Consider the following 10,235-nt stretch of genomic DNA (forward strand, 5'->3'; position numbering starts at 1 on the left):
CTTACATTATCGATGCGGCCGAATCGCTGTCATCACGTGGTGCCGCCCCATCGGGAGCTCCTTTATTCGGCTGAACTTCGGGGCCGCGGTTGGCCGCAGCACAGTCAGCGTTGTCGAGGTTTAGCTGGCCTTGATGAGATGGCGTCTTTGGCGCTGTGCTTGGCAAGGAAGGACCCAAGAACACGGCGCATTCTAGCATATCTACCACCCAATCGCCCAACGGACAGCTGAAGAGTCGGCAAGACCGCCTTTCGTCACGACGACATCCCCCTTGACTTTGCTGCGACACGACGCGCCCAGCTTGCACCCTGGGAACCGAACATCCTGCCGACCCCGAGGCTGTCTCCAACTGCGCTGCGCTGGACATGGTCGCAAGTTGAAAGAAAGCCGTCGAAGCCCGCCCTCCACCCGGCCGCTGCCCCTGGATCAGCAGATCCCGACGGCCTCCCCCTGCCGTCCCGTCATGCCCTGACCTCCGTCGCCTTTCGCGCGGAGGCTGTCAAACATGCACGAGAACGAGAGCGGGCGGAAGTCAATGGACAGCTTGTCGCCAACGTCCCCACACGGCTCGCGCCATGACTTCCCCTTCCACTCCAGGTACGAGAGCAGCCGCACTACCCCTCGACCGCCGCGCACGACATCAGATGCTCCAGTGCTTTGACTGACACCCCTCCCCCTTCACAGGCAGAGCTCAACGAGCAATTCTCTCCAGGTCCGAAGGAGGGGTTCGACGGCAAGCTCCATCCACTCCATCGGCGGAGCGCTGGACTCGTCGTTTGGGAGCTGGGGAAACGCGGTCGTGGAGTCTGGGCAAAACGGTATGTGATGCGACTAATGCCGCACTCTCGTCGGCCTCTAGTCCCGACTAACCCCGAGATCCTTCCCTGCAGCAATATCGACACTGCTCCAGCCCCCTATAGTCAGGACGGGCCTCCTGCCACACACGTCAGCGCCGTCCTCGTCCTCACATAGGCCGCCGACAACAAGAGATATCCCACCCGTGACCCTAACAAACATCCAACGCATCGACGCCTCCGAATTCCGACCTTACCTAACGCAGGTTGGTGCTCTGTACGAGCAACTACGGCGCGCCAAGGAGAGCGAGGAGGAGGGCGCCGATGCTTCGCGCCGCCTGGGCAGCAAGGATGATCATCCGCAGGGCCATGACGATGGGAAACACCTCCGCCCGGGGAAGCGACCCGCAGTCGCACCGAAACGGAAGAGCTCGGTGTCATCAGTCATCTCTGTGTCTTCCATAGCCTCGTCGCTCGAGCCACCAACGACCCCAGGCCGCCGCGCAAGCTCCAGCTTCGCCAAGAGGGCAGCCCAGGGCCCGCCGCCGCTGTCGACCATTCCGAACGTCTACTTCGATGACGAGTTCCACCTCGAGAATCCCCGCACTTTCGACATCGTTAGCGAGCGCTCCGAGGTCATCAGGCAAACCTCGGCGGGCGGCGGCGACGACAAGCCTGCTGCCGCTACCAACGGAAACACGCCAGCGCCAAGGAAGGCTCTGGCGACAAATGCGATCCTACAGGAGAAGCTGTCGTGGTACATGGATACTGTCGAGATGCACCTCATTTCGTCCATCTCGGCTGCTTCAACGACCTTCTTCATGGCCCTGGGCTCTCTCAAAGGCCTGCACACCGAGGCGGCAGAGTCGGTAGAGCGGATAAAGTCTCTGCGGAGCGAGCTGGAGGCCCTGGACAACGAGGTCGTCACGCGGGGCCTCGGCATTATGCAGCAGCGGCGTAGACGCGAGAACCTGCAGCAGCTGCACGACGCAACCCTACAGCTGCGCGACATTGTGGAGGGGGTCGGCAGGTGTGAGGCCCTCGTGGACGAAGGGCAAATAGATCAGGCACTCGATAGCATCGATGCGCTTGAAGATCTCATAGACGGCCGTGTGGAGCCCTTCAACGGCTTCAACCGGCCCGTCGTCCCCCGCTACCAATTACGCGACCTGAGGGGTGCCTCGGCCCTGCAGGGCGTCCACGACGATATGAACGTCCTCCGTTACCGAATAGGCAGGGCGTACGAGGCCAAGCTCGTAGAGCTGCTGTTGGGCGACCTGCGCAGGCACCTGGAGGAGGTTTCCCACCAGGAGGTGCTCATGCGCTGGAGTGCCGCCTCGAACCGCACCAGGGGGGCGCTCGCCAGAGAGCCTTCGGTATTTCCCTCGTATATGGCGAATCAGGAGAGCTTGCGGATGGCCCTGCCAGCCATCCTCGGGGGTCTACAGCGATCCAAGCACTTGGCGGTCGCTACGGCGGCCTTCCGCGACGTGGCGCTGAGGGAGATCAAGAATCTCATAAGGAAACCCCTGCCTAGCTCCAACGACGACGATGCCGAGTCGATGATGTCGTCTTCGACGATGGGTGGCGCGGGCAGGCAAAGGAACGCGCAGCAAAAGTCCTCAGCCCTTGCTCGCAACCTACGATCGCTCGAAAGGGAAGACGCGGAGGAGCTGCTGATCAGGATATACATCAGCGTCACCGAGACTCTCAGGAGATTAACTACACAGGGGAAGCTTCTGTTAGACGTCGCCAGCTCCATCGGCATCGAATCGGCAGGCCTAGACGGGCTCAAGTCACCACCTCTTCGATCGCCGCCGTTCAGCCCGATGAACCGCAGGACCTCTATCGCGGGGCTTGAGGCGCAGGAAGAGATACACAAGGCGCTCGAGCTGTCGAACCTGCTCGGGCAAGCGGTCGACATCTCGCAGGACAAGATAGTGAAGCTCCTACGGGTGCGGACGGAGCAGAGCACACGGCTGCCGCTAGTGTGGTTCTTGCGCTATTTCACCCTCAACCTCCACTTTGCCAACGAGTGCGAGTCCATCTCGGGCCGTAGCGGCACGACGCTCAAGACGGTTGTGAACGGGCAAATCCGCGATTTCGTGCAGGTGCACGGCGACGCCGAGAAGCAGAAGCTAGCACAGGGCATGGAGCAGGACCAATGGGGCGTCCACGACTTCACCGACGCCGACACGGGCCTACTCCACCGACTCCTGGCCTGCAGCACTAGGGATGCGGAGGCGTGGTCCGAGGGGGGCAAGATCTGGATTCCCGTCGAGGGGCCAGACAAGAGCGAGGCAGATCAGGACGGCGAGGAAGACCTCGAGCAGGCTCAGGCAAATGGTGCCGCCGCCAAGCCCAAGACGCGAGGTGCTGTCATGGATGACGAGACGTATCTCCTCCCGCACTCGGCGGTGCTCTGCCTCGAAGGCATAACGCAGTTCCTGCACCTAGCGGTGGGGATCCCGTCCATAACGGCCGACGTGTCGGCGTCGCTGGTGTCGTACTTGCAGCTATTCAACTCGCGGTGCACGCAGCTCATCCTGGGAGCGGGCGCAACGCGGTCGGCAGGCCTCAAAAATATCACGACCAAGCACCTCGCCATCGCGTCGCAGGCGCTCGGCTTCGTGGCCGCGCTGGTACCGCACGTTCGCGAATTTGTGCGCCGGCACGTCCCGGCCGGGCAACAGCAGCCCGGCGGAGGCGGTTCGGGGCCCAACAGCAACGAGGCGGCAGCGCCCAACTCGGCGGCAGGTCTCATGGGCGAGTTCGACAAAGTACGGCGCCTGTACCAGGAACACCAAAACAACATTTACGACAAGCTGGTCGAAATCATGAGCCAGCGCGCGGCGACGCACGCCAAGACGATGCGAGCCCTGGACTGGGACGCGCCGGGGGCCGAGGAAGACGATGCGGTGGTGCACCCTTACATGGAGACGCTGACCAAGGAGACGTTGACACTCTACAAGAACCTGATCAAGCTGCTACCCGAGGGCACGGTGCACTTCATCATGCAGCCCGTCTTTGGGAGCTACAAGGAGCAGCTCGGGAAGGTGATCATTGCGGTCGAGGTCAGGACCGAGGCTGGCCGGGATAGGTGCGTTTTTTTTTTTTGAGCCCTCGGCTCCACGCGACGTGACGGCTCTTCTCGGTGGTAAAAGCTAACATGTGTGTGACGGCAGGATCCTTCATGACCTCGGACACTTCAAGACCAGACTCAGCAAGATTGAGGGCAACGGAGACGCAGCCGACTACCTCATCAGCCTCGCCACCAAGAAGAGCGTTACCAGGGGCGGCGGCGGGACGTCGGAGGGCGTGTCGGGCCCCGCGGTGGCCAACGGGGTGCAGTCCAACGGGAAAGACGACGGGTGATGGATGACGACTATGGATGATAATGTCGCATTGTGCCGGTGAAGTAGGATGATTAATCGAGCGAGCACTCTCTGCGGTGCAGTGATGAATCCCTGTCTCCGACTTGGTTGACTTCCTTGATACCCGCTACGTTTTTGCGTCCTTTCCCACTTGTGATACTCCTTAACGTATTGCCCATGTTTATTTGGCTCTCGGTTACGTTGCCCTTCGTATTTGTTTTTGCTCGCACCAACGTTACGGCTCTCCTACCTCATCGCTAGGCGGTTTGCCTTTTAGGTCTCAAGGGCTTTGCCACTCACATAGCTGCAAGCCCACCGCCGATCGTCCTGTCAACCACGGCTGCAGGCGGCAAAGGGCCCGGACCAACACCGGAGCACTCTTTACATGTCCGAGCTGTTCAGGGTGATGATCCATCCGTCTGGGAGGCCCCATTGTTCAGGTCGATCAAATCAGCCAATCGGTTGGGCCAGACCATAAAGTTCCGCTTCTGGATGAGCGTGGCAAGCAAAACAGCCAGCGGAAAGGCCAGGGGACAGTCAAAGTGCACTGTAGGGCTGGGAAACCCGTGGTTGTTGGGCCCCCGCCAAGAGATTGCCGCCAGCGACGGGGCGATATTGAGGCGTGCCCCTGCCGTGCCTGTTTTGAGGGGCCCTTGGGATCCATTGCACGTGTCTAGACCATGTCTTTTGCTTCCGTGAGGGTGTGGTCATGTAGCAATACCCAGCAGAAAACCCGAGCCGGAGCCTTTTTTTTTTTTTTTTTGTGCCTGACGCGTCGATATCACATGCCGCCGGACGTGTCACTCTTTTTTTTCCCTCCTGCTCATCACCAACCGGACATGTTCCCGGTATCCTTTACCACCTTTTTTTTTCGGCAGAAGTAGATTTGTAAAAGTCCTCTCAGGTCTCGGCAGCCACTTGGTAGCGGCGGTGGGTGGGTGGCAGAGGGCCGCCTTGGGGGGCTTCAACACACCACCATCAGATGCCCAAGACACTGGCACTGTCAATTGCCGATGACCGTTGCCTTGCGGACCGTAGATTGCCAACGGTGGCGCCAAGAAGACGCTGGTAGAGTGTGTGCATGTTGGGGCGCCTTCTTTTTCCTTCTTTTTCTTCTTCATTCAGTCCCGGCCAAGGAAACGGAAACTTGGCAATTTGTTCCCGGAAAAAAAAAAGAAAAAAAAGGAAAAGAAAAGAAGAAAAAAAGGCGTAGCCATCGCCCCCCTGAGCAATTTAGAGGGAACCGAGCGCCCCCATTTGATGACGGCTGGTTGGTTAGAAACAAAGACGTGAAAGCAGACAGAAACAAACACAAAATAGCTCAAACCTGATTTCCACATTCCTTGTTCGGGACAGAGGCAGGGGTGGGGCCGTGGGCCACCCAACCCAACCAAGGGCAATCGTGCCAGCCCAGCCGAACTACCAGATTAGGCAACCGTCCCTGTCGATCTCTCAAGTCTCTGGTGCGGATCCCCCTTCCTTCCCACGGGCCCACTCGTGGCTGACGTCGCTGACACTGAGGGGGACACCAGCCCGAGTAGGCGCGCGCATTCCTCGCAGCGCAGGCGGATTCCGGCACCTGCATTTCTGACTATTCTTATCATGTTTCCAAACCCCATCTGCCTCCATTTATATCCTCTGCTGCAAGTACCGGTCGAGTCTGACGCGCGCGGGTAGCGGGCGCATTCTGGCATTATGGAGACAGAATCGAAGAAGAAAGCAGAAAGCAGAAAAGCGGCGTGATGGGTGGCGGTGGGACCTCGGGGGACCGATGCCGCGAGTGAGTTCATGTTTTTGCCCTCCAGCCCCTCCGCGGAACATCCGACCCTGGGCTTGTTGCAGTCACCACACTGCCGGCGTCACTGTCCCTCGACTCAGGTTCGGACCGCACGGTCCAGAAAGCGGCTGACAGGCCGCGAAGCCACCCAGGCTACGGTGCCAGGGCTGTGTGTGTGGTGTTGCCATGGCGGTCGTGCCCAGGAGGGAAAGCCGGGCATTGCGGTCCAATCTAAAGCCCAGGGCCACCCTCCTTCGGCGCTGCTTGTATGCAGGACCGAAGCACACCGGCCTCTGTCCTCGCGGGCCAGCACAGCTGTCTCTTATGCCTTGTCCGGCACGCTCTGCATCTTGTGCTTACGGCGCACACACGGCACGACAGGAAGGTCCAGCCGACACGTGGCGACACAAGCACCACCGCCAAGGCCGTGCTCTCGTCTGCGGAGTTAGTTGCAAGTTTTCCATTCTCCCGCGCGCCCTGCTTGGCTAGGTATGGAGGGGAGCAGGGAGGTGGAGAGACTTGGCAAGGCAGGCACGCAGGCCTCAGGGGGGATCGCGGTCCAGCCTTTCGTTTACACAGCCTTGAGCCCAGAAGGTTTGTGGCCCCCACCCAGGCACCCAACACGAACGAATCGGCCCACAGCAAGGCCCGCAGAAACAGCAGGGAAAACATCGATCGAAAACCGAGATGGCAGAAAAAAGCCTCGACCTCGCTGACCCACAAGTAATGGAAGCCCACAAACCCCACCACAGGCATCTTGGCGGGGTTCTGTGAGGAGACGCCTGCCCCTCAGTCGTCGACCAAGGCAGCGTGAGCGGGTGAGCGGGATGGAATGTCGTGTCGGATTAGCAGATGCGTGGTAAGCAAGGCCCGGAGGCTGGACGGCAGCTCAATAGGTGTGGATGGGTCGGACCAAGGGGGAGCCATTTTGGCCCTCTCAGGGCCTGCCACGATGGATTCTGCCGCTGCCAGGTACCAGGCACCGCATGCAGGCCTTTGCCCAATGGGAGGCCAGAGCTCGCTCCCAGCCAGGAGAGCTGACATGCAGCCTGCTGATTCTTTGATCCCACCCGCGCCTCCCTTGCGGGCTCTCAGTTTTGCTTTTACCCGATTGGCTTTTTTTTGTTGTTGCCATTTTTGGCCCGAGTGGTCTTGGTCTGAACGGGGTGCAGGAAAAAAATTCTTTCCAGGGGCGTCATCCCAACCTGCCCTCTCCTCGCCAACATCACCCAATCCCTGGTTGCCCCTCCATCTTCTTTGACGCCTCCTCACAAAATCCTGTTGGGATTTTTTTTTTTGTTTCCTGATTGCGCACTTTATTCACTCACTGTGCCGGGTATAGCCTGGCGTCCATGACGGTGTCCAGGCATGGTTTGGTACCTGTCGCCTTCTGTGTTGGGGACGACCTACGGTGCTGATGGTAGGCCAAGTTCTGGCAGCAAAGGTCTCCAAGGCCGTGTGGGCTGGCTTTGGTGCGTACGCAGTATGAGGCGCGACGATGGCCCAGTGGCCCTCCTGGCGCTACCTCCCTCTCCCACAGCCCCTTCATCGTGGCTTACTTCCACCTTGACGGCCGTTTGGCTAGTCGCGGCCGGCTTTGGCTTGTTTCAGCATCGAGCCCAGCGCTGGCGGCTGCTCCCCGAGCTAGCGAGATTCTAGTCGTTCTCCTTGAGATTGCCTCCTTTTCCAGCGCAACGCCTCGGACGAGAGCCGTCAACCCAACCCCTGTCTCAACACTCACAGCCCGGGGTCCGTCATGGACTGGCACACCCCGGCTCTGCTCCGGATGTCCACACGCCATGCCACAAAGGGCGGGCACAAACCATGAGAGGAGATGGGTCTTTTCCGCCACGGCAGTCTGCAAAGGTTGTCTCCTCCCTTGCCCAATCCCCTTGCCCTAGTGGGCCTCTCCAGTCTCCCACGCCATACCGGTCCGTGGCCTGGCCCACCCACATCCTCGGTGGTGGTGGCGGTCGAGGCTGTCCCCTTTCGTATAATAACAGGCCTTCCCCCTCGGCCAGAAGCTGTAAACACGGCCTTGTTTTGATATCTCAACAACAACCTTCTTTTCCACCTCCACACTCCCTTGGGGACCCCTTTATATCCACTCACTATTCCTTTCCAAACCCAAGACAGATCAGTCGTTGTCAAGAGCTAGGCTCACTCTTTTTCGCCTACCCAAGTCAACATCCAAAGGACGCACCAGGTCGCCCCCTTTTGCCTCGACATCAGACACTACCAGCAATCTTTCGTCAGCAGAACTAGTTCGCGTCCAACCGCGGATACACTCTACCTCGTACAACGAGTACAAACAACCAACGGATTCCCGTTTCAGAAACTTGAGCCCTTTCCCGGTTTCTCTTCAACACACAACCAGCACTCAAGATGCAGTTCCTTAGCATTGCTACTCTCCTGGTGGCCGCCGCCTCGGCCGTCGTGGCGGAGAACAAGATCATCTTCAAGTCCATCGACAACGTGAACCGCACCGTCTACTTCACCCCCAACGCGGGCCTGGAGACCATCGAGGCTGTCGAGGTGCCTGCAAACTCAACGGTCAACGTCACTATCCCGCACGCCTGGATCGGCAACTACTACTCGGTCTCGGAGGGCAAGGACAAAAAGCCTGGCATGCTCGGCGAGGTCGCCTTCAACGGCTGGAATGATCTGACCTACTTTGACGTCTCGGCCATCGTCGACGCCGCGGACCACGAGGGCGTCGCCGAGATGTGGCCCGCCAAGGCATGCAAGCCCACCTCCGGCTGCCAGCTCTTTCCCTGTGGCAACGCCTACTACCTCTGGGACGACGTGCAGACCAAGGTCACGCACGAGACGGAGCTCGTCACTACCCTGGGCAAGACGGGCTTCGATGTCAAGAAGGGCGACAAGATCCGCGGCGCCGACGACGGCACCTTTGAGGGCTACAGCGTCTACAAGCGCAGCTACGTCGAGGGCAAGTGGTTTTAAGCTGGGAGACCCTTCCGCATATCCAACAGCACTGCGGATACCACTCGTTTTGCGGTCCAACCTGACGACTTTATGACACCCATTTTTACCTTTCTTGACACGGCCTTTTAGACAATTGGCTGCTGTCGCGGCCTCTCTCGCCCCAATTTCTCATTGTTCCCTCCTTTTTTCGACGTTCTGCGTGCTGCCTCGCGCGATCGTTTGATGAGAGATACCCCCGTCGCATCCAGGTCTGGATGCTTCTCGCCTCACCCCTACACAGTTCTTTCAACCGTATTGGTCCTGGAAGGATCGTTGGTTGAGGGGAAAAATCAAGCCCCGCATTTTTGTTTCTTTTGGATGGCCTATAGAGATTGCACCAAAAGCATGACGTCGCCCACGTTTTCCCACTGAGCGCTTCTGCACCTCAACAAGTTTTGTTTATTGTTTACTGTCTCTTTACAGTTCTGTCCGACGTCTAGCTAGTCCCCCTGGGCATTGTTCTGCGGTGGACGGAATTGGGTTTCTGGGAAGACACCTTTACCCCTCATTCATGACGCTCCTTTTCCAGACCATTTACCTAAAGATTGCTACACTTCTTCGCTGTACATATTTTGTCACCAGTTGACGCGCTGCCGGACAAGAAAGTCCGGGTGGCTTGATTTCAGCAAACCAAAAGAAACGCAATAGACATGGATTCTTTGCCAGCCCGCATGGTTCTTCGAGCTTGAGTGATGTTTTGCCAATATCCGTGGTTCCTCGAGGTCTGTGGAGCGTGCCACCTCAATCTCCTCTTGTCTCCTGCGCTCTCTCACGGGCCTGGAATTTCCTCCTGACCGTCAAAGCCTCTCCTAGCCGTGCCGGGCGGCCGGCCTAGCGCCCTGGTGATGGCGGTGCGGCCCCGCGCAAGGGTGCCCCCCGGCGCGTTCGCGCACTCGGTTCCTCCCACGGTGCGGCTGCTCGATGACGTGGTGGGCAACGGAGCATCACATGCGTTGTGAGTTTTGTTTTGTGTTTACTTGTCTTGCTTTTTTTTATTTTTTATTTTATGCTATGACTTGGGCGTTCTACATGCGTCACTGAAATTCCGCGCCCTCAACATATCTGTCCGTTTCCCAATAACGAACAGGGGAAAAAAAGGGGGGTATGCCCGTGGCTCGGCGGCGTTGGTTGGGTAGTGGTTGGGGGTATCGCCCTGCGCCAGGCTATTCGAGGGCTGTTGTCCACCTCAGCCCGAGAAAGGCACTGCGAGGAGCAGTCAGCCCCTGCCTCTTCTTTTTTTTCCTGACCTCGGAGCACTCGACAGAGTAAAAGTCTTAGATAACCCCTGCCTGCCTGTCCCCCCCC

At 58.9% G+C, this 10,235-nt stretch overlaps 3 protein-coding genes across 3 annotated transcripts; all 3 read left to right on the top strand.

Annotated features, from left to right (window-relative positions):
- Nucleotides 1-116: 116 nt before the first annotated feature.
- On the top strand, nt 117-4,271 carry GGTG_07202 (hypothetical protein). Its single transcript, XM_009225026.1, has 4 exons — nt 117-597; nt 685-818; nt 891-3,894; nt 3,980-4,271. The coding sequence occupies exons 1-4, from the start codon at nt 506-508 to the stop codon at nt 4,167-4,169; spliced, it is 3,420 nt and encodes a 1,139-aa protein (XP_009223290.1). The 5' UTR covers nt 117-505; the 3' UTR covers nt 4,170-4,271.
- A 1,476-nt stretch (nt 4,272-5,747) lies between these two features.
- GGTG_07203 (hypothetical protein) lies at nt 5,748-6,759 on the top strand (the record flags this gene model as incomplete). The annotated part of the gene is made up of 3 exons (XM_009225027.1): nt 5,748-5,948; nt 6,090-6,389; nt 6,679-6,759. The coding sequence occupies exons 1-3, from the start codon at nt 5,940-5,942 to the stop codon at nt 6,757-6,759; spliced, it is 390 nt and encodes a 129-aa protein (XP_009223291.1). The 5' UTR covers nt 5,748-5,939.
- Nucleotides 6,760-8,009: 1,250 nt separating this feature from the next.
- Nucleotides 8,010-9,602, top strand: GGTG_07204 (DNase1 protein). The gene has a single exon (XM_009225028.1). The coding sequence runs from the start codon at nt 8,331-8,333 to the stop codon at nt 8,907-8,909; it is 579 nt and encodes a 192-aa protein (XP_009223292.1). The 5' UTR covers nt 8,010-8,330; the 3' UTR covers nt 8,910-9,602.
- Nucleotides 9,603-10,235: the final 633 nt, after the last annotated feature.

The sequence above is a fragment of the Gaeumannomyces tritici genome, assembly GCF_000145635.1.
Source record: "Gaeumannomyces tritici R3-111a-1 unplaced genomic scaffold supercont2.3, whole genome shotgun sequence".
Taxonomy (NCBI): domain Eukaryota; kingdom Fungi; phylum Ascomycota; class Sordariomycetes; order Magnaporthales; family Magnaporthaceae; genus Gaeumannomyces; species Gaeumannomyces tritici.

Excerpts from the sequence above, each read along its gene's own strand:
- GGTG_07202 (XM_009225026.1), top strand. The coding sequence starts at position 506 with ATGCACGAGAACGAGAGCGGGCGGAAGTCAATGGACAGCTTGTCGCCA. Across the intron at positions 819-890 it reads CGTGGAGTCTGGGCAAAACG|CAATATCGACACTGCTCCAG; the intron begins GTATGTGATGCG and ends CCTTCCCTGCAG. Across the intron at positions 3,895-3,979 it reads ACCGAGGCTGGCCGGGATAG|GATCCTTCATGACCTCGGAC; the intron begins GTGCGTTTTTTT and ends GTGTGACGGCAG.
- GGTG_07204 (XM_009225028.1), top strand. The coding sequence starts at position 8,331 with ATGCAGTTCCTTAGCATTGCTACTCTCCTGGTGGCCGCCGCCTCGGCC.